Raw genomic sequence first — 24,379 nt, 5'->3', positions numbered from 1 at the left:
ATAATATCCAGCTCACAAAGATGAGGTTCAGTGTGGCAATACATGAAAGGGCTTAAAACAGTGCTTGGCACATTAGGTGATCCAAATGTTAGATATAACTATTAATACTAGTAATATCATTTCTACCATTACTCATTTATGTGGGTCTACTACACTGAGAGCTATGAAGGATTATTTTTGCACTCCCAACTCATAGTAAAAACTCAATGTTGGAAGAAATTGATCTACATTCTTTAATATGCAATGAATAAGCTATTCATTTATTTTTCTCAGTTTAAAATAGTTTTCTAGTGCCTTCAGCTACTTCTTTTGGCAAGAGATGTTATTTAATGTGCAATATCTAATTTTCTGAGGGTATGCTTTTTGCAATAAATTAAGTTTATTTGATTTATTTAGAAGAGGCAATTTCCTTTTACCTAATACATTTCAATAGACTTACCTAACTAACCTACTGTGATAGTTAATTGTAGGTCACCTTGGTTGGGCTGTATCTGGTTAAGCATTATTCTGGATGTTTCTGTGAGAGTGTTTTTAGGTGAGATTAACATTTAAAATTGTGGACTTTGAGTAAAGCAGATTTCCCTTCATAACATGGGTGAGCCTATGCCTGTGATTAGCTGAAACCCTAGATAGAACAAAGACTGACCTGTAGAATTCTGTAGCAGACAGTTTCCAAACTTAAACTGTGACACTGGCTCTTCTGTGCGTCTCCACCCTGACACCTTTTGAACTGCTGATTTTAGACTTGCCAACCTCCATAAGCACGGAAGCCAGTTCCTTAAAATAAATCTCTCTGCCTCTTTCTATATAGTACAGACCAGCAATCTTCAATCGGTGTGCCATAGCAGATACTCTGGTGCGCTGCAAGACTTTATAAAACATGCAATACCTGACTACTTAGGGGCACTGACCTCTTTTCCCTTAGACTGTCAAATAAAAAAATGACCACAGTCAACACAACAATAGCTATCTGATGTGAATGAATCAAAATTATACTCCCCTCTTTTTGTTAGATCAGCAAAAAATATATTTTTTGGTGTGCCACAGAATTTTATTAGTCTATGTGTGTCATGAGATGAAAAAGGTTGAAAATCACTGATACAGAGTAATACACCCACCTACAGTATATATGAAATTAAGTCATAGACCAGTCTATAATCATGTAAAGGGAAAAAAATTTTTATTTAGAAAGTTTAGAGTCAAAAATACAAAGATGAACATAGGTACTTTAAACACTGACAAAATCCAGTTACAATATAATATATGGCTCTGATAGTATGTGTTAATATTACTTAAAAATCCATATACAATGCAACAAATAGATTTATAACAACACCTCCTTTCATTTAATAGTTTATTCACACAGGAGCTCCAGGAAGGACCATCACTTAAAGAAATCTCCTGGTTGGAATCACAACCAAATTTAGAACATTTGGTCAAAACAGTATGAACATGCCAGGTCCTGGCACAGTGAGTAGAAAGAAATAACCAACAAGGTGGTATGCTTCAGATGAAGACAATCTTAATTTGAAGACAACCTCCACAGCAACCTTTTGGGCAAGTGTTATTTTACTCTTCTTAAAGATCAGTCTTCACTGCTGAGCGCACTGAGTCTCTGGAGTTGATTTAGAGGACACGTATAGAACAGGGTGTGATTTCTTACAAGTTTTCTTTTCCAATTTTCTTGCAGTTTCTTTTTCTTCTTTAACTTCTGTTTGAAGCTTTGATTCAGCAGCTAACCTACAGGCATTAAAGCACCCACTCTGAATTCAAGTGTGGTTAAGAAAAAGAAAGAAGGGAGAATTCTCTAGTATAATGGGCCTCTAATAAGATATGGTGATTTCTTTATTTATATAAGGAAAAACATTATAGTTGACTCTAATACCATTAAGAAAACTAAGTCACTGACTCTCTAAAAGAATCTTTTTATGTCAATAGACTGCCTTTTTTAAATGTCTAAAGAAATATCTGTAAGGCGGATAAAAAGTCATGGCAAAGCCTAAATTAAAGAACTAAAATATAATGAGGGTGCCTATCATAATAAGCACACCTAGTGAAAAGGTTTACAATGCTGTAGCACTCGTTTAATGTTAACATAATATATAAAAAGCAAAATGCCTAAGTAAAAATAACACGAGATCCTGGGCTGCATAAATAGATGTGTATTTGTCTCATAAAAGAAATCAAATTGAGTTTCAACTAGCAGAATAATAATTTAAGAAAAAATAAACAATGACGAGGTATTTCTCTTTCACTTACGTTCTTACCTTTTGACCTCTATTACTTTAATTTTTTTTTTAAGGCTAAGGCTCTTAAAACATGAGTTTCTAAAGTTATACATGTCTAGACATTTTCTATTTTAGTAAAAATTCAAATATTCAGAAATATTTGAATAGAAGCTTTGAAGTTTTGATATAAAACAAAAATGAACTTACTTTTGCCCTGGCCAGTTTGGCTCAATGGATAGAGTGTAGGCCTATGGACTGAAGAGACCCAGGTTTGATTCTAGTCAAGGGTACATGCCCAAGTTGCAGGCTTGATCCCCAGTACGGGGCATGTAGGAGGCAACTGATCAATGATTCTCTCTCATCATTGACGTTTCTATCTCTCTCTCCCTCTCCCTTCGTCTCTGAAATCAATAAAAAGATATATATTTTTTTTAAAAATGAACTTACCTTTGATATTTAAAAATGTCAAAGCCCATACTTAAAGGCTTCGGATAAATCATTTTAAAAATCAATTAAAAATTTTATTGAAGTTTTCCAAAAGGCTGAAATTTCTTAGACCATTCGAAAGACATTTTAGGAGGTAAGCTGATTTTTCTTTAATCACCACTCTGTTTTTCTTTTCTTTTAATATACTAGAGGCCCGGTGCACAAAATTCATGCACAGGTAGGGTCCCTAGGCCTGACCGGCGATCAGGGATGATCAAGGCCTTCCTTCCCCTGGCTGCTGGCTGCCGCTCCCTGGTGGTCGGCACATGTCATAGTGAGCAGTTGAACTCCTGGTTGGTCAAACTCCCCAGGGGACAATTTGCATATTAGCCTTTGATTTTTTTGATATAGGATTTTTATTGATTTCAGAGAGGAAGGGAGAGGGAGAGAGATATAGAAACATCAATGTTGAGAGAGAATCATTGATCAGCAGCCTCCTGCATGCCCGCTACTGGGGATGGAGCCAGCAACTCAGGCATGAGCTGTGACCGGGAATTGAACCAAGACCTCCTGGTTTGTAAGTTAATGCTCAACCACTGAGCAACACTTGGCTGGCCTGGTTCCTATTGAACCAGGAAAACAATAACTGTACACTTATCCAAACCAACAAAATGTTCAGAGGTATTAAACTGTGATAATTGTTTCATGAAACAGAAAAGTGTAACTTAAAAACATAATTTCCTTACTCAGAAGTCCTTTCCCCTAGCAATCATTAGTCTTTCTTAACGTTTTAAAAATGTTGAAAGTAGAGAGAAGAAATTATACTGCATGTAACACTAAGAAAACAGATGAAGAAACAGCACAGTTCATGCAGTCATAGAGAAGAGATGGAGAGAAGTGCTGGTTGCCTTGAATAAGAGAGGACACTGACCTGCGAGAGTCAGGGGAGTTTCCACTTCTTTCACTCATGGCTGGAACTTCTACAAGTTTCACACATTTCTTTTCCTTCGTTGGCTGAATATTCACAGTCAGGTTTTTGTGAGGAGAGAGAGTAATTCCTGGTATGTTTACAGCAACTGTCTTTTCTAACTGTAAGTTGTTATCTTTTAAGTTGCTAATACAGGACTGAGCCTCCTCTTTCTGAGATGGTGATCTAGAAACTTCTTCCCCAACAGCACCGTTAGAACATACGTTGTTAGGGGTGGTTATATCCACAGGCAGTACCTCACGCCTCTTTTTGAGTACAGGCACTTCAATTTTCTCTGAGAATAAAATCATTAAAAATATATCCAGTTAATAAATCAAGGACACAATCCACATAAAGAGGTAGAACTAGTTATATATTTTTCCTTCCCCCATTCTTTTAAAACCCACTCATTGCCTTCGTAAATATTTTGTTTCTTTTATCTTTCTTTGTCATGGACTCCATTAATTTTGTCTTTTAAAGGTCATCTGCCTGCCTGTCACTTTCTTCGGGAACTCAATATATCTGCCTCTAGGAATGAGCACTTCAATGTTCTTTTCTGGTGTTGTGATAAAAGTTGTTTGGGGTTTCATAAGATCACAGTGTGAAGATGAGGAAGGATCCCGTGGCTAAGAGTCAAGGAATCCAGGTCGAAATCCTAGTACACAAGCACTCTGCAGCTGGATGACCTTGGGGAAGTATTTAACCTCTCTGAGATTTTCTTTATCTTTAAAATGGGAATTAAAAGTACCCACTTGATTCAATATTGCGTTTTGTAAGGATGAAGTGAAAACAAAACACAAAAACAGGTCAGATTCTCTGAATATGATAACTTGTACCTATTAGCCTCCCCTACAAAATATATTCAAAACCTGAGTTCTTCTACAATGGATACCTCCCTAGTTCAAACCATATTATTAGATCTCACTACAGACTACAATGGCCTTCTAGCTCCACTGCTTAACATTAACACCACTCCATTCCCTATGCAGCTCCACATCCAGTCACTGAATTAAATGCTCTAATACATCTTCCCTGTCCTCATACCAACATGTCTTAAATTTTCAAAATAAAAATTTTAGTGAAGTTGGAGAAACCACTAGTGTGGGTGGGGTTCCTGCTCTATATGGGCATTACAGAATCACTAGAGGCCCGGTGCACAAAATTCATGCAGGGTGGCAGGGGCAGGGGGGGTTCCTCAGCCCGGCCTGCAACCTCTCCAATCCAGGGCCCCTTGGCGAATGTTCAACTGCCTCTCGCAATCTGGGACCATTGGCTCCTAACTGCTCGCCTGCCTGATCGCCCCAACTGCTCCCCTATCAGCCTGATCACCCCTAAATGCCTCTGCCTTGTCCTACACCTGGGACCCAGGATTCCCTCCTCCGGCTGGTTGCTGGCATCCAGGACCCGAGCATCCTTCCCTCTGGCCGGCCACAGGCACCCAGGACCTGGGCTGGCTTCACCTGGGTCAGCCGCAGCTGAAGGGAACTGTGGGCAGGTGGCTTTAACTGGGCTGCAGTCACAGGCGCCTGGGACCACGGGGTGTGTGGCTTGTCCCTCTCCCGGGCTGCACCCTGGCTGGTCCCCATTCCTCTCTTGCGAGCTCATTTGTGCCTGGCTGGTTCCCATTCCTCTCTCCCCAGTGTTGAGTGGTTGAGCAGTTCCGGCACGAGGGCATGAGGGCGTGACGACCACTTGCATATTAGCTTTTTATTATATAGGATTATTTTCCCTTTCTCTTTCACTGCTCCTTTAAAATCCACATCATCTAGGTTCACTATACTGCCTCAAGTCTCTTTGCTATGTTCATTCAATTCAGCAACCTTTGAAATTGAAAATGGATTAATTCTTAATCAGGAGAGCCTATGAGAATTAGGGAAAGAGAAGCCTTTTTAACTAAAAACACCTTACTACTGCTGACAGCTTTCCCATTATTGTTGAGAATAACTCCAGTCATTGAAACAGTAATGAAAATAGAATGTTAGGCATATGAACAGTGTAGGCGCAAAAACTGCTGAAAAATCTATAACCTAAAACAAGTAATAACACTTTTTTGTATAAGAACCATCACATTCTTAGACTTATTTACTTTGGGCCTTGTATATCTTAACTAGCAGCCCAGTGACGAATTCATGCACCTTGAAAGGAACTGTGGGCTGCGAGGCTGCGGTAGGCAAAGGGGTGGGTCTTGGCCCATCCTCCATGCCCCCGCCCAGCCCTGGTCCCATCTGCTGGCAGCCTCGCTCCTGCCACCACCGCTCACACCCACTAATGGCGCAGAGTGATTGGGGCCAGCACCAGCAGCTGCGAGTGGGGCTGGCACTGTCAGGGGTCTGAGCAGCAGCTGCCGCTCCAATTACCCCTTAGGAGCAGGGGCAGGTGGAGAAGCGATCAGGGCCAGCAGCCGCCACTCACACCCACTGATGGCACTGAGTGATCGGGACCAACGCCACGCATGGGCAGTGGATGCAAACAGCGGCTCCAGTGCCGGCAGCAGGTGGGAGTGGGGTCAGCGCCAGCAGCAGGTGTGAGCACGGGGCGGGACTGTGGCACACGGGAGCAAATAATTTTCAGTAACCCGGATGACAGAGACCAGCACCCCACCTTGGTCTGGCGCCCCCACTCACCTGCTCCACTATCCCCCAATGGCCTACGCCCGCCATGTTCCGCACGTGTCCCCTGGTGATCAGCGCACGTCATAGCGACCGATTGTTGGGGTTGTTCCACTGTTCAGTCTATTTGCATATTAGCCTTTTATTATATAGGACTAGAGGCCCAGTGCACAAATTCGTGCACCAGTGGGGTCCCTCGGCCTGGCCTGCAGGATAGGGCTGAAACCGGCTCTCTGACATTCCCTGAGAGGTCCCAGATTGTGAGAGGGCACAGGCCAGGCTGAGGGACCCCATCGGTACACGACTGGGGCCGAGGAGGGACACAGGTGGTTGGCCAGCTGGGGAGGGACCACAGGAGGGCTCCAGGGCATGCCCAGCCCACCTCGCTCAGTCCCAATTGGCCGGACCCCAGCAGGAAGCTAACCTACCAGTCGGAGCATCTGCCCCCTGGTGGTCAGTGCATGTTATACCGAGCAGTTGAGAGGCCTTAGCATATTATTAGCATATTACACTTTGATTGGCTGAAAAACCAACCAGTCAACCAGACCCTTAGCATATTAGGATTTTATTATATAGGATTTAGGTATAGTAAAATCACTCTCTTTAAGTGTATAAAATGGGTATTTTCTATCTGAGTGATTATACTCACTAGCTGCATTCTAATATTTGGTTCTACTATTCTTCCTTAAGAACAGACTCCCCAAGATTTCGTTGGGAACATGGACCCTGAGAAAAAGACTGCATTTCTCAGCTTTACTTGTAGGCAGATGAGGCCATGACTAAATTGTGCTCAAGATGTATACTGACAAACAATGCAAATGAAGTCTAGATCCAGACTTTGGCCAGTACTGGAATGCCTCCTCCAGACTTTTATGAGGGGAAGGAATAACTACCTATCTTATTTAAGTCTCCATCATTTTAGGTTTTCTATAAACAGCATTAACTAACATAGCTCCCAAACATCAGTTGCCTCAACAAAATGGAACTCTTTGGCATTACATGAGATGCTGTAATCTTAAGCGAAAAAGTCTCAAATGTGAAGGTTCTCCTATACAGATATCCAAAAATAGCTATTATAGTCATGCACACTTAGTACCCAGTTCTCTTTAAATTTTCCTACACATTTTGTAGCAGTACAGGATTTACTATAAATACAATTCGTCTGTAATGGGATTTGTATAAAAATGAACTGTAGAGCTTCTCATGATTAAAAGACAAAATTTATAAGCTATACATACCTTCAGGTTCATACTTTAGTTTTAACTCATCTATTTTAGCTCTCAGTTTCATATTTTCACTTTGGGAAAACTGGAGGCATCTTTCATTGGCAAAAAGTTTTCGCTCAATATCCAGAGCCCGCTGGCTCTCAAATAATGCATTCATTCGTTGTATGGACAATTCCCCTTTAGTGCTTTCATTTTCTTTGCTATATCAATAAAAAAGGGGAACCAAGGAATATTAAAATAACATAATATAAACAAGTGTAGTTGTTAGTGCAAATCTTTTATTATATATTAGAACTTAGTCAAAAATATATTTTAAGCTTTAACAATGGCACTTTTAAATAAAGTAAAAACCTCATGCTTTCTCTAAAGAAAATGAACAAAGTGGGGAAATGTTCTTTTCACGTTTATTCATGTGTGAATAAATTCCTTTAAAATTATATATTTTCTTGAAAAATTTAGATTATAAGAACATTTTCTACGTTAAAGTTATTTTCACTTACCAATCTAAAAAGCTAAACACAAAGAAATAAAAATATTTAATTATTCATTAAAAGTATTTTTTCTTCAATAATCAGCACTAATTAAATCTTGACTAAATCTTGCTTAATGCCCAGAGATATTTTTGTTACCTTCCCTTTTTGGATTTTTTTTTTTGGTAATATTAAAACAAAAATATGTAATCACTAATACTACTTATTATAAACAAGAGTCTCCATCTTTCTATCCAACCAACACTTACTTTGAGTTGTCAAGCTTTATCTGAAGTAAATCCGTGTAATAGGTAGTATCTTTCAGAGTACCAGAGTTGTCTGAAGGCTTAGATTCCATACTTTCATATAAACTCTAAATAAAGCAACAATTCTTATTAATTAAAATAAATAATAAATTAGGTTAGCAAAATGTTTATTAATAATAACATCAGCTACCATTTATTGAATGCTTATCCCATAGCAGGCACTGTGCTAACAAGTACTATCCACTCAACTCACTTACCTTCTGAACTAGAAGCAAGAATGAACATCCCTCTCATACACATAAGAGAACTGGTTTAAGATGCCACAGGCAAGTAAACTAAGAAGAATCTGAACCCAGATCTGTCTCCAAAGCCAAGGCTCCTAACCATACCTGCATCCTCTGATTTCCCTCTCCTTTTAAAATGGAAGAAATAAATACTTCTGAGTTTAATTCTGGATTTTATGACAAAGCCATAAATTAGAAAAATTTGAAAGAGTGGAGATCCTTACAATTATTTTTGGTGCCCACTCTTCTGAGATTCTGATGGAAACCCTGCAAGATTTCTCTAGGGTAAAAATATATAATATACTGCTTAAAATCTTGTGAACAATTTTAAAAATTGCAGGCTAAAACCTCCTGGTTAAAGCCATAATTTTCAAAGTATAGTGCTAAGCCTGCTGGTGGCCCACATAAACCTGACAATTGATATACTGCAAATTTAACCAAAATCGTAGTCAACAGTTCTTATAAGAGAAAAAAAAAAGGTTACATACATTTAAAATTTCATAATACACTACTGGCTACTATTTAAAATGCTCAAGAGGTTAACATTTTTAAAATGTGTCACTTGTAAACTTTAATTAGTTATTCAGTTAGTGAGAAGACATTTATATTCTCACAGTTAAATTATATTTAATATAAATCTAATAACTGCTGGGGGTCCAACACCAGCAGGTCCAGGGGTCCCCAAAGGTGTGGACGGAGTCGGCGAAGAAGGAATGACAGAGGCAGCGTTCAGTTGATCAGCAGCCTAGCCAGGATCTCCAGCCAAGTTCTGTCTAGGACAGGGTTCTCCAGCCAATTTCTGTAGCCAGGTTCTGTCCAGGATCTTTTGCCATGTTCTCTTGCTAGGTTCTGTCTCTAGGTTCTGTGTCCTGTTATCTTGTTACATCTGTATTTATACCAGTTGATTCCAATCCTATCAATCTCTATTCCAAAGGTTAGGGCGTTTCTTATCTCCATTCCAGGGAGTAAAGATTATGTAGCTTAAGTGTGATTGTTTGTAGTTAAAGTGATTAACTACCCGCCTGGCACTTAGTTAAGGGGTTTTATCCCCTCCCTAACTTCAGGGAAAAATCCCTACCTGGGGGAACAACCTTTCTCAGAGAGGTGACCTTGGTTAAAACACATAGCGCTAAGGTGAGCAAACATAATAAGAACAGTATGCTATATAAGCTAGGTCCCTTGAAACATATGCTGTGCAGATGTTTCTTTCCTGCAGCGACTGTGTCAAGCAGCAAGGATGGACCAGCTTCCGGCAAATAACAAATACCAACAAAGTTTTTTTGAAGTTACATATGATGTTCATAGAGAAAAACAATGATGCAAGAGTAGCCAAGAAAATACTGAGCTGGCCCAGACAGTGTGGCTCAGTGGTTGAGCATGTACCCAGGCACCAAGAGGTCACTGGTTTGATTCCTGGGTAGGGCACATTCCCATGTTGTGGGCTCAATCTCCAAGTAGGGGGCATACAGGAGTCAGCCTGTTGATGTTTCTATCTCTCTATTCCTCTCCCTTTCTTTCTTGAAAATCAATAAAAACATTTTAAAAAATGGAGCTGGACAGCAATGAAAAATAATTACTGATAACATGTAACTTGAACAAATCTCACTGACAGAATGTTGAGTTGAACAAGAGAGATATAATGAATGATTCCATTTCTCTGAAGCTCAAGACTACTTGTACATCTAACGCTGATAAATAAAAGAGACATGTTAAAACTCATTGAATTACACACTAAAGATATGGGCACTTTAAGTTAAAACTCACATAATAACAAGTATGAGGAAGGTTAGTTTACTCTGACTCTACTAAAAGAAGACACAGTCAAAACCAGTGAAAAGCAAAAAGAAACTAGAAGGAAAAAATTAAATATTGGTCAATCTCAACAGAAACTATATGTTAATTATATAACAAAGAAACCTATTCAAGTAAAAAAGAAGTATTAAGATATTCAACCCAAAATTTAGCTGCATTTTTTTTCATGCCCCACCCCGCTAGCTGCAGTTTTAAAAGGTGTTACACGTACCTTAAATTTCTCCAGATTTCTAATTTCACTTAAGAGATGTTTAATTTCACCATTCTTCTGCTCCAACATGGCAAACAACCGTTCCTGCTGCTCAAATTCAGTTTGAGACCCTTTCATTTGTAACAATGTGGCGATTTGTAACTGGAAAAAAAAATTACCGCCCCCCCATAAAACTGAGTGAGGGAGAGGAAGATTCTGATAACTATATTTTTTGTATAATTCATATTTTGTACTATATTACTTTGAACTCATTTTGGAAATTAAACTAATTAGCTACTTCTAGTCTAATAATCTAATAACTTGGAAACATTTACACCAGTAAATTTAGTTACTTATTTTGACTACTTATGAATGATATCCAAAGTCCGTAACAATTATTTGTACTTCTGTGAGACATAATTGAACTGCATAGCTGTGTTCTGGAAGCACATCACTTAACTGGTAAATAACCTGCACTCTCATTAGGGTCTCGTGGGGTTTCTCAAAAATTTTAATTAACTTCAATCGTATTAAGTGGGAGAAATTATTAACCTACTTACATTCATAAATGTGAGATTCAGAAAGCACAAGAATGGAAAGCAAAGGGTGAAAGGCAATCTAAGGATATTAAGGAAATATTCAATATAAATATAAATTTATTTTTTAAGAGCAGAATTAACTTATCTAATTATGACCTCACATAAACCTAGAGTTGCATAGCAATTGAAAGGAAATTAGCTAAAATCTATACCTAACATTTCTTTCTCCCTTTATATATTTCTGAAGTTCTGAAAAGTGCCAATTATTTTAAATACAATTTTGAGTAAAGTAAGCAATGATATGAGAGAGCAGGAATAGTTACAAGGAAGAGAGAAAGATGACTTATAACATTTTAAAGAATCCACTTTTTGTTCCTGCTTCAGACTGGAGGCTAGATGCACTTAGCCTAAGAAGATCTACAATCTCAAGATAGTTTGGGATATCATTGGAATGTTGGGTGGTTAATAGCAGGAGCTCAACAAATATTGGAAGAAAAACAAAGAGCAAATGTGAGAAAATTTACAAAGAAATCAGAAAGTGGAGAGCCTCAGTAAACCAGGCAGCAGAGTCAAAAGTCTTAGAAATAAAAGCCAAGGCTGTTGTTTATTAAGTAGCACTTCCTTATTTGCCAAGCCCTATGTAAGAATTTTTCTATGCTTTCATTTAACTCCAGGACAATTCTAGGGGGCAGATTCTATTATCTCTATTTCACAGATTAGATTACTAATGCTCTGAAAAGTAAAAATACTTGACCAAGGTCACACAACTAGCAAGTGACAGAATGAGGATTCAATCCCAAGTTTTTCAAACACCAAGGTTTAATCAAGGTTTCCTATTTCGTTGGTAGATCTCATTATCCTAAACAAAAGGCAGGAAGCCTTCCAGTCTTTGAATTATTATCTTAGACATACAGATCAGGGGTCGGGAATCTAAGGCTGGTATAATACTGAAATCTTTCCAACTTCTACATGTTTTCCTGTTACCACTTATTTGCCTAATATGATGACTAACAAACCCTTAAATTTAAAAGGGCCTATATGCTTGACTTGAGGAATTGTAAGGAAAGGCAATTCAAATTTTACCCTATATATAAGCTTTTGGGGGAGAACTAAAGGATGAGAGAACTACTTTTAGTTGAAGCAGAAATCTCAGGACTATGCTAAAAAAGACACCAAACCAACAGTAAGAAATAAAATCATGTAAGTCTTCCTTTTCCACTCCACAAAGATTTATACCTCTCTGGTAAGGCTAGTGAGTAACTATTACAAAATCAAACAACCAATGGGTACTAAATATTCAACTAAATCTTTACTATAGGATTTTTAAAAATATAAATGGATCTTTTGCTCAATTTAAAAATACTGATTTTCTAAAATCATGCAGTTCTAAAAATAAACTTTGTAAGTACACTCATTGAAGGAAAAGATGCTTTCTTTGATGTGTCTGTACATGTAAAGCTGATACAAAAAAGGTTTAATAAACCTTTGATGGTGATAATTCCATACCTTCATTCTTTGCATCTGTTCTCTATTAAATGCATTTTGCTTCATTAGTGACTGATACTTGACTTTCATGCTGATAAACCTTCGTTCCATTGCTGCCCTTCGATCTTCCACCTAGAAAATATTAACATGTGTAATTATGTTTGTATTAAGTGAAATGCCAATTTAATCAATGTAATGTTTGTAAGTACCTCTGCAAACAAAGAGTTGCCTTTACTACTGGGGTCCAGGGCTTGCTGGAGTGCTTGGTCTAATTGCACTTGAAGATCTTGATTTGCTACACGAGCTTTCTAAATTAAAAAGAAAACAACTTACCTAATAGAGATTAGATTAGCAAGAAAACAACTTATTATGAATTGGAAAAGATGTTACTGCAATCATAATACCTCTAAGGCATTATAATAAGAAACCGCTTCTTTCTCTCGCTCCTCTTTTTCTTCTGTAAGCCGGTCGACCTGGCGCATTAGATTAGAATTAAGAAGTTCTAGTTGTTCTAGTTTGTACTGCAGTTCATTCACTTCTTCCTTGAGGGTGGTCTATTCAATAGGAATTGAAAAAGAGGAAACTCTTGAATAATCTTTTATTTAGCAGCCACTCAGTTTATCTATCAGCAATGATTCACACCTAAAACTAAAGAACTAGTTAAAGGTTTTATAACGTGCATAACGAAATAATAAATTTTTCAGCAGAGAACAAAAAAAGGCTCTAGAGACTATCTTTCTTTCCTATGAATTTAAGGCTTTAATTTTTAATTATCCTTAGCCTACAATGAAAAAACTACGTTCATATGCATATTAACTTCCAGGGGACCAACATTTCATATTAGGGTTTTTTTTAATGATACAAACTAGGATCAGAGTAAATGTCTCTAAATTCTTCCAGAGGTTTCATTAATAAAGTCTGCCTTACATAATCACTTAATGTAAAGCTTTCTTATGCATGAACTAATCTCCCTAAAAACTCTGTAAAACACTTCTTTAGTTAGATAAAAGGCCAAAAAATAATTCAGCCTTAAAACTAGCTCATAAGGATTATTACAAAAACATGTAAAATATGTGCAAAAAAGGGGAAGAAAACCTGAGAACATATGTGCCATAAAAATTACCTTCATACTTTCCATTTCTGTCAGTTCAATTTGAAGAGCCAGCACCTCTGAAGACATGCTTTCATGCACACGTTCAGACATTACCCGCATTTCCTCTGATTTACAAGAGAGGAGTTCCTTCTGATGATCTACTTTGTGCTTCAGCTGCTTTTCACTAAGCCTAGCTTCATCTAATTCCGCTTTTAGTTTCTCTAGCTGAAGTTAAAAAAAAACACCAAAAACAATCTCAATCAAAAGGTAAATGAAGATCATCAGAACATACCACTGCAGTACAAATTGTCCTTGTACTTGCAGGATAACTACTTTGGAAGATAGTCGACCTAAAGAGAACTATTTAATAACCTTCTAAAATGTCCCATAGTTCCAAATCTTGAAGGACTAAGAATACATAGCTTTACAGGGAACATTTAGAGCAGAAGAGTGAAGTGTTAGGGTCAGGTCTGGTTTAACTTGTGTCAGTTTCATTCCTCGTATGTAACACTGGTAAATGATTGCACCTACCATCACAACTCTCAACTGAGATTGCATAGGTAAAACTGTAGCACCATGCCTAGCATTCATTAAAGGGTTCCTGTTATCAATAAAAAGCTTTTACTTATTGTTCAGGGTTATGATTATCATCTATATTGAATTATCGTCAATAGGGTTTCAACATTCTTAGAATGTATTTTTAAAATATATTTTCTATTTTAAAAAATCACAGCCTCTTAGCTTGATTTGTTTTCCCTTTTCTACTTTCATAATGTAAAATAAAAACTTCAACTAAATGATTTATGTGAAAACATGGCCATCTTCCTGAAAAACATCACTGACTGACTCAAACTTATTGCATGATGAGACTGTTGAGGCTTCATATTTTGCCAAGGTTAGGCATCTTTTAAGATAGTGACATGCCTTGTTTTATAAACATACAAATAAGTCTATATAAGTAATCAGGGTAGGTCTGGATTCCTGATAGCATTGGTGCTGTGTGAAGAATGAATGGTATAAGCAGCAGTGAAAGACGCAGGATAGCATTAGTAATTAGGAGAGAGATGATGGTGACCTGAACTAGAGTTGCAGTGGTATACATGGATGTTTTTAAAGTCAAACTCTTAGAACTTGTTGATAGGTTACATGTGGGAAATAAATGAAAGATCACAAATAAAGCTCCACATTTATGGCAAGTGATTTGAGAACTTCAGTAAGACTGAAAATATTTTTTGACTGATTTAGTATTTGCTCCACCAAAAAGCCATCTCTATAATTGGCCTTGCCTCAATCTCTGAATATTTTCTAGATTACTTTTTTGTTTAGGGCAGATAATGAAAAATACCGCTAAAATGAAAACAACACTCAGGAGTGGGGAGAAAAAGCACCATTATCAGTCACTGGTGTTTCAACTAAGATTAGCTCCAGACAAGCTGGATTACTATTTGCCAGAGTGGAATGTGAGATGATTCTAAGCATTACACAAAAGTATATTTTGATAGTTATGTTTGTGTTGCATATTAGAAAAAAAACTTACCAGTTAAAACATGCCATTTTACTGATATTATTACTTTAAAATGGGAAAATATTTAAAAAGGAATTTAATGAGAAATTAAGTAATAGTATAGATAGTACACAAATAGAGAAAAATCTTAAAAGATGCTACACAAGAAACACTGAAAATTAGAAAACAGACTTCTGAGAAATCAGGACAAAAGTCACACAAGTTTTACTGGAGAGGATTTTGAAAAATATGGACTATACAAAGAGAAGCCATCATAAAAGTTCTGGATTCTTTACAAGTACCCTGAGGGCACTCTGCAGATGGGGTGTCAAAAGGGAATGGACACTCACTGAACAAGCATTTACTCTGTATTTATGCTTGGAATGGAACCAGTATTACATGCCGTTAGACTAAGTGCAGCAACACAGGCTTGGGAATCAGCTTCAGTTCAAATCTTGACTGATACTTTCTAGCTCTGTAATTTTGTCCAACTTACTCCGTAGGCTTAAACAATGGTTTTCTCAAGTGTTATATGGAGGTAATAATGGTACCCCCCTTATAAAGTTGTTGTAAAAACGGAATAATATGTTAGTTTATCTTCAATAAAGAAACTATAAAGTATCAATTCTGCTGTACACACATTTATAAGAAACTGTTGTGGAATTACAGAGTGTGTCACTAATTGTAGTGAAAACTAGGGGATTAGTCTTTCTGGAAGAGGGCTGCCATACTATCCACTATAAGCAAAAAGGGTCATGCTGGCCACTAAACCAAAACTCTGTAATAAATATCTAGTTACAAAAATTAAATAATTGTATTTAACTAATAGAATGTTATTTATACAAATTCCTTAGGTAAACTCTTGTTTCACAGTGTTCCCATGCCTCATATTAACATAGAGCTCTTCTTGATCTCAGCTATTTTGCATAGATGGTATTAAGAAAAATCTTAATCACCTAAAGTTTACAGATTGCTGCATAAGCATGGAACATTTTTCTTCTGAAATATATAGATATCCAAACCTTGTTTTTTAGTTCATTCACTTCCTGTCCATGGGTTCTGCTCAGTTGTTCTTCTAATTTCTCCAGGTGTATTTTTTGATCTTGTTTAATAGCTTCACATTCAGAACTCAAACTTTCTAACATTCGACTCTTGAGCTCAACTTCTCTCTGAAGAGTATATTTTTCTTGCTCATAATTCTGAAAGCAGATTCAATTACAATTTAATTGCATAAAAATAACAAAGCCATCACATATAAGCAGTTCTCACCTTCAACTGTTTCATTTCTGCTTTACACACTTGCTGCTTTCTAAGCAAAAACCACATGTTAAATCTGGAATAACTTTGTAGCTAATCAATCTTAAAATATTAAAATCTCCCTAAGGAGTATTTTGAGACTATATTCAAGTACATTCTAGGGATATTGTAATTGTTTTGAAACCTTGTCAAGGAAGTAAGAAGTATACCATGGCATATCAGTGTGTTAAGTAATTTCTGCTAGGAAAAAAAAAATTTTAATACCACTTAAGTTTTCCTTGTGAGGATTACTTGGTTTGATAATGATATGCTCTACTTGTGGCTCTGAACAAAATGAAGAAACAGTGGACTAAGGGTAAAGTGAAATACTAAGTCAGCCCTTACTTTTTAGAATGTAGTTCTCTAAGGAAATGTTCACAAATGACTCTTTGAATTAATACAGTGTTGAGATGAAAGGAGTACTTAATTGGACTTTTGCTTACTGATAAGAAAGCTTAAAGATAAAAGGGCCATCAATTCAAACTTCTTCAACAAGTTTTAAAAAATAAGATTTAAAAGTTCTGGCTGGTGTGGCCATTTGGTTGGGTGTCATCCTGTGCACAGAAAGGTTGCCAGTTTGATTCCCTATTAGGGCACATACTGGGGTTGCAGGTTCCACCCCTGGTAGGAGACATGCAGGAGGCAGCCGATCAATGTTTCATTCTCACATCAATGTTTCTCTCTCTCTCTCCCTTCCTCTCTCTCTAAAAATCAATAAAAGTATTTTTTAGTAAGACGAAATAAAATTAAATAAAAAGAGAAAATTAAAAAACAAGAGTTGCTATTAGTTATTTTTACCTGTTACATTTAAAATTTGAGATCAGTTTACATGTTACCAAGCATATACTAAATAAAACTGATTTATTCCTTTTCTAATAAATGTGTGCCAAACACTGGAAACGAAACAGTGAACAAGACAGACAAAATGTCCTCTTTCATGGTGCTTTTACTCTGGAGGTAATTAGCACTCCAGAGAATTAAGAGAGTGAATGATGAAAGCTTTACAATATACAGGTTGTCCCCAAAAAATGTACCAGGTATATACATTTTAACATCTCATAGCTCAATTTTTAAAACAATGTATTTTAATAAACGCTGCCTTTACAATTATTCAAAGTGTGTGTATGCATTTTGGGGGACACCCTATATAGTCAGGGAAAGGCATCTCCACTGAGGTGACATCTTACAGAAACCAGAAGGTTAGGAACTCAATCTATGCAAGTGGGGTAAGAACAACTCAGATGGAGGCAACAGTTCGTGTACAGTCCATAAGGCAGGACTAGTACAGTTAGGAACAAAGGAAAGTAGTTTGAGATAAGGTGAAAGGTTGGCAGGGCTTAGATCACACAGGGATCTGCAAACGCAGGTAAGGAGTTCAGATTCTGTTGTAAATATAATTGGAAGCCACTGTATGTTTGTAGAGGGGCTGTCACATGACCTTTTATATATTCTTCAATGACCAGTTGGCTGCTAAGTAAAGAATGAGTCGTATGAACAGAAATGAGAGAATCAGGCAACCTGGTTGGAAGGCTAGTGTAATAATCTAGCCTAGGGGGAGAGAGGATGGTGGTCTGGATTAGAGTGGCAATAGCATAACTATATGTTTTGTAGGTCAAGTTCCTGGAACTTACTAATGGATTAAATACGAGAAAGAAGGGGAAAAAAATATTGAGTAATACTACCACATTTCTGGCTCAGGCAACTAGATGAATGTTATTACATTTACTGAATAAGTTAAAGAAAATTGCAGAAAAAACCAACTCTTCAGTTTATATTAAGTTTGAGATGCCCATTAGCAGGCAATTGAGTACACAGTCTAGACCAGGGGTCCTCAAACTACGGTGCTGGGGTCCAACTCCAGCAGGTCCAGGGGTCCCTAAAGGTGTGGATGGAGTCAGAGAAGAAGGACACCGAGGCAGCGTTCAGTTGATCAGCATAGTTGGGTTCTTCAGCCAGGTTCTGTTGATCAGCATAGAGAGGTTCTCCTGCCAGGTTCTATCCAGGATCTCCAGCAAAGTTCTGGTTAGGATCTCCAGCCAGGTTCTGTGTCCATGTTCTCTTGCTAGGTTCTCCAGCCAGGTTCCCCAGCCAGGTTCGGTCACCAGATTCTGTGGCCAGGTTCTTCAGCCAGGTTCTGGCTAGGTTCTCCAACCAAGTTCTGTAGCCAGGTCCTGTCTCTAGGTTCTTCAGCCAGGTTCTCTCCCTAGGTTCTGTCTCTAGGTTCTGTGGCCAGTTTCTGTCCAGGATCTTTTGCCATGTTCTCTCGCTAGGTTCTGTATCTAGGTTCTGTCTCCAGTTTCTGTCCAGGATCTTTTGCCATGTTCTCTCCAGCGAAGTTCTTCTGTCTCTAGGTTCTGTGTCCTGTTGTCTTGTTACATCTGTATTTATACCAGTTGATTCCAATCCTATCAATCTCTATTCCAAAGGTTAGGGCGTTTCTTATCTCCATTCCAGGGAGTAAAGATTATGTAGCTTAAGCATGATTGTTTGTAGTTAAAGTGATTAATTACCTGCCTGGCACTTAGTTAAGGGGTTTTATTCCCTCCCTAACTTCAGGGGAAAATCCCTACCTGGGGAAACAACCTTTCTCAGAGAGGTGACCTTGGTTAAAACACATAGTGCCAAGAAGGTGAGCAAACATATTAAGAACAGTATGCCATATATGCCAGGTCCCTTGAAACAGCAAGGATGGACCGGCCCCCGGCACTACGGCCTGCGGGCCACATGCAAATACAAATATTGTATTCGTTCCCGTTTTGTTTTTTCACTTCAAAATAAGATATATGCAGTGTGCATAGGAATTTGTTCATAGTTTCTTTTTTAAACTATAGTCCGGCCCTCCAACGGTCTGAGGGACAGTGAACAGGCCCCCTGTTTAAAAAGTTTGAGGACCCCTGGTCTAGACTTTAGTGGAGAACTAAGGACTTGGTACAGTGTCATAGAGCATTTACATGTCATCCAAAGCTATGAAACAAGCGAGGCCACCTACGAACAATAAAGACAAAACAGAATCTAAAATCTAATATGTGGTGAAGAGAGCAATCATAACTTAATTTCTAAAGTCAGAACACCCTGGGTCAGAAAGAACATTAGGAATTCATTTAGTTCATCCCTCTGTATTGCGGATGGGAGTGGGTGGGAACTAGATCTAAAATCTTCAAAAAAGAATAAAAATAATATTTACAATAATTGCTAGACAGCACAAATTTTCAATAGCTAAGTACACCCTTATAAACAGAGGAGTCTAGAGTCCTACCTCAGTTACGGTCACCATTTCATTCCGACATTTATCTAATTGTGCCTGCAATTCATTTTGGCTCTCCACTAGTTGTAAACCATATTGTGCAGCTTTTAGTCGCTCTTCTTCAGCCTCTTTGAGCTTGCGTCGAAGATCTGCGATTATATCTGCTTCCATGTTTTCCTGTTTTTAGTCTACTGTAGAGAAAATAAAAGTACTTAAGCTTAAACAAAAACTCCATATAATAAAAATTTAAAAATATAGTTACATATATATTTCAATACCACTGCCATATAAAAACACAGTACTAAAGATTTTCTTCCTGACTTAAAAAAAAAAAATTATTTTTATTGATTTCAGAGAGGAAGGGAGAGAAAGAGAGAGAGAGAGAGAAACATCGTCGATAGCATCTTCAATGGCCTACCTCCTGCACACCCCACACTGGGGATCGAGCCTACAACCCAGGTATGTGACCAGGAATCGAACCACGACCTCCTGGTTCAAAGGTTGAGGCTCAATCACTGAGCCACATCAGCTGGGCTCTTCCTGACTTAAGTGGTCACATTTGCGGTCTTGTTCTAAGAATGTCTCAAGATTTTATTACCTGATTTGAGACCGAATCAAACAGCAAAAAATGGTGAATATATTTAATTTTGCTTCTAAGAATTGCTGTATCAGGAAACTATTTAGTTGTTGTGTGCTAAGTTTTCCTAAATGCTAAGAAAAGGTGGGTCTCATAATTATATCTTTATACAGGCAATCAAGATAAGACAAGAATGAAAGAAATAAAGAAACTACTCTAATAAACATATGAAAAGGCATTGTAAGAATATCATGTTCACAATTTTTCACAACAGTGTTAACTTCCTGCACAAATCAGATTTGCCAACATTAAATATGCTTTATTGAAAACAGACTCACTAGTATCTTCCTAGTTATTTGAAAGAAGGCATGCAAACAGAAACCATGTTCAGCATAATTAAAGAGCACTGCTGTCCTTTTAGATTTTCAAGCAAAGACTTAAATATATATAGAAACATCCCACTTTAACTCAACCTTACTTAACATCCTTTCCAAATTGGTGTCAGCCTCTTAGGCCAGACTCAAATTCAGCTGCCTTCAAAGAGCAACACGTCATTATTAAGGTGTTCCCTGATCTCTCCAGTCAATGTAGCCAAATATTGTTTGAATCCCTTATATGCTGGGCTCCATTCTGGACACTTCAGATACATTAGAGGTCAAATGGACAAAAAAAGTGTTTCTTTCATGAAGCTTACTTTCCAGTGGGAGAAGACAATATATCATATTATATCTGCCTTCATAGTATAATTAATTAGAACTAATTATAAAAACATAGTAATTAGAAAGTAGCAATGGGGGAAAAAACACAATAAGGGAATTTACAAGAGGTGGATGTGTTGTCGCTAGGATGAAAGCTGAAATAAGTATTGGAGTGGGAGGAGGCCCTCAGGTGACTTCTGAGCAAAGCGCCCTTGCGGAGAACTACCAGTGTACCTATTTAGAAAAAGAATGGTCCAGGCAGAGGGATAGCACCTAAGATGGAAGGAAGCCCAAAGAATGAACAAGATAGAGTTTAGATCAGAAGACTCAATAGCAGAAAAATAGGTAGGATGAGGCCATTGTAAGGACTTGGGTTTCTACTCTGGGTGAAATGGAGAGTCATTGAAAAGTCTGGAATAGAGATCTGATATATTTAAAAGGGTCATTTGGCTGCTATGTTGAACAGTTTGGAGGGGAGCAAGCTGGATACAGAAAGACCAGGTGAGATGACTGCTCACACCAGGGTGGCCACATAGGAGGTGAGAAATGGTCAAATTCTGCATATAGTTTGAAGGTAAAGCCAACATGATTTTCTGACAAATGAAATGTGGGATGTGGGAAAAAGAGAGAAGTCAAAAATGCCTGCAAGGCTTCTGGCCTGAGCACCTAGTAAAATATATTTGCCATCAGTTGATGCATTAAAAACTGTGAGTAAGAAAATCAGGGGCTTAAGTGTTATTCAATGAAATATGTCAAGCAAGCAGTTGCCTACATGAGTAGAAGAGGGATCTGGGCTGAAGATATAAATTTGGGCGCTATTAGCATAAATCCTTAAACCTTGCTATCACCAGAGTATGAGCAGAATTAAAGAGAAGAGAGCCAAGGAATAAGCCCTGGTAAGAGACAGGAAAGAAGAGAGAAAAGTACACTCAGGTATGACCAGTGAGGAAGAATAAAACCAAGATCATGTGTTGTCCTGGAAGCCAATAAACAAAAGTGTATTAAGGAGGTCCATGTGACCAATTCTATCAAATGCCAAGTCAAATAAGGGAAGAACTGAGAACTGGCCAATGGATTTGAATTCACAGAGGTCATCATGACCCTAAGAGCAGTTTTGGTAGAGAGATGGGGCAAAAGCCTGACTGGAATGAGTTGGACAAAGAATGGTAGAAGAACAGGAGACAGTATGTACAGTTTTGTGGCAAAGGAGAACAGATAAATGGGGCAGGGGCCGGAGGGAAAGCAAAAATCAAACGTATTTTATTTTAAAGACAAAAACTTTAAGAAAAATTTATTAAAACAAGAAATTTTAAGAAAAATTTAACAGTATGCTTCTATGCTATATGATAGATCCAGGAGAGAAGAAAAAGTGATAATACAGAAGTCATGGAGAACTGCTGAAGTGATGAATAAAGAGATGAGGTCTAATGCACAGGAACTGATTTTAGACAGAAGCATGAATATTTCACCTAAAGTATGGGAAAGCGAAGACTATAGTTACAGATACTGATAAGCATGTAAATATAATGGTGGGAGTCTGCATAAGTGCCCTTCTAACCACTTCAACTGATCTGTGAATTAGGAAGCAAGGTCATTAAGAATGAAGATAAAAGAGGAGATATAGGGGTTTAGAAGAGAAGAATAGCCTACATTTCGCAGGGCTGGCAGTTACTGCTTTGAAATGCAAGCCCTTTCCAGAGCCTGTACATGCTGGGGCCAGCTGCTAACTGTTAAAATAATGTATACTTACTGAGGATTTACCATTTGCCAGGCACAGAGCTTCAAATGCATTCTCTCATTTAATTCTCTGGAGAGTCCTGGGTTAAAATTTACCAAAGAAAAACTGCAACCAGCCAGCAATGTCCCCGGAAGCCAAAACATCAGCTCTCGTTGACGCAAAGGATTTGCTGGAATTCCTATTATATGTCAAGTTCTGAGCGATTGCTGAGAACACAATGGTGACCCAAAGCCAGACAAGAGCCCTATCTTTTTTAACCTGACAGTCTCTGAGCGGAAAGGCATGAAATCAAATCACTGTAGAGTTAAACCTGTGACTAAGTGCAACAACAGGGAGAGCTGCAGGGTACTATCTGAGCCTACAACACAGGGGAACTGTCCCAACCTGGGTATCGGGGGATCGGGACAAGAGAGATTTCCCTGAGGAAGTGAGTTTTCAGTAGATGAGTGCGTAAGCGTTAAATATCCATCTGCAACGAGAGGCAGCCAGGGTTGAATAACAACTGCAGCTAATACGTGCCAGATATTGTGCTTGGTGCTTTGCATATTTTATCTTATTTTTAATCCACCCGACAACCCCATGAAATAAGGTAATTCCACCATTTACACATGTGCAAACCGAGGCCCAGAAAGGTTAAGTAACTTGCGCAGAGGTTATCAGCTAGTCAGCGGCTGGGTGAGCCGGGAAGGGGGTCCCGCTCCTAACGTCCGCCCCGCAGAAGCACGGCCTGCGCGAAGCATTGAGGAGACTGGAAGCCCTGGCAACCCGGTTGCCGAGTCCTTACCCCACGTTCACTACTCACTGGCTGCACGGACCACAACATCTTATGTGATGTCTTGTCCTGTCATCCAAAAAACAAGGCCAATAACATCGACCTAACGGGTCTTGAGAAAGTTAAATCAGCCAATGGCTTGTGAAAAGCAGGTAGGGGAGAACCGGACACGCCGCTGTCTGGGGCAGCGCTGTCCAACAGAAATAATCAGGCAAGCCACATATAGGATTTTTAATTGTCAAGCAGACACATTAAAAAAAAAAAAGGTAAATACCACCGAAATTCATTTGGATAATATTTTCCTTAACCTAATACATCCCAAATATCATTTCAACATGTAATCATAACACGAAATATGATTTTATTAACGAAATATGACTTTTGTAGAGTCTTCGAAATCCGCTGTATATTTCACATTTACAGCATTTCTCACCCTGGACACTGTTATCTTTCGGAGGTCCCGGCGGCCTCCCAGGCCTTCCAAGTCCAGGCAGCATCCCCGGGGGGCGGCGAGGCGGCCCAACGGAAAACTGAAACCGACTCGGAACCCGGTGGACAAGGACTCGGGGTTCCGCGGGAGAAGCCGTTCCGGCCTACGCCCTCGGCCGAGATCCAGGCCCCAGGTTTCCGAGGGCCCTCTCCTCCCCGCAGGAGCCCCTCAGCGCCGCTCCCCACCGCTCCTCGCCACACGCACTTCCCTCCAGGCCCTTTGCCCCTACCTCCAGCACCCCTTCCCCAGCTGCTGCCGGGGGCGGCTCGCGGCGAGTTCACAGCGCCCAGGCTCCGGAGGGTAAGTCTTGCCACAGAAACATCAGCGAACGCGCACACCTACCTTCCGGCTAAGCGCCGCGGCTTTTTGAATGCAGTTCCCGCGAGAACGCGCACTTCTCACGGGAAGTTCAGCCCCAGCCGCGCGTCAGCTCCGCCCACTTACTGCGCCTGCGCAGGTGCTGGC

General features: G+C 38.8%; 1 protein-coding gene across 1 annotated transcript; it reads right to left on the bottom strand.

Moving 5' to 3' along the window:
- Positions 1-1,159: 1,159 nt before the first annotated feature.
- On the bottom strand, positions 1,160-19,832 carry SPDL1 (spindle apparatus coiled-coil protein 1). The gene is made up of 11 exons (XM_081091710.1): positions 19,652-19,832; positions 16,122-16,298; positions 13,626-13,820; positions 12,907-13,056; positions 12,712-12,810; positions 12,524-12,634; positions 10,500-10,640; positions 8,196-8,299; positions 7,469-7,656; positions 3,586-3,916; positions 1,160-1,740 (listed from the first exon to the last, which is right to left on the bottom strand). Exons 1-11 carry the CDS (start codon positions 19,808-19,810, stop codon positions 1,593-1,595), a joined length of 1,803 nt encoding a protein of 600 aa, XP_080947836.1. The 5' UTR covers positions 19,811-19,832; the 3' UTR covers positions 1,160-1,592.
- Positions 19,833-24,379: the final 4,547 nt, after the last annotated feature.

This window comes from Myotis nattereri, assembly GCF_964212035.1.
Source record: "Myotis nattereri genome assembly, chromosome: 5".
Classification (NCBI taxonomy): domain Eukaryota; kingdom Metazoa; phylum Chordata; class Mammalia; order Chiroptera; family Vespertilionidae; genus Myotis; species Myotis nattereri.
This window is presented reverse-complemented; position numbering and strand designations above follow the sequence as displayed.

Coding starts and splice junctions, on each gene's coding strand:
- SPDL1 (XM_081091710.1), bottom strand. CDS start 19,810: ATGGAAGCAGATATAATCGCAGATCTTCGACGCAAGCTCAAAGAGGCT. Junction 13,057..13,625: donor CAGAAATGGAAAGTATGAAG/GTAATTTTTATG, acceptor CCTATTGAATAG/ACCACCCTCAAGGAAGAAGT. Junction 1,741..3,585: donor AACTCCCCTGACTCTCGCAG/GTCAGTGTCCTC, acceptor TAATGCCTGTAG/GTTAGCTGCTGAATCAAAGC.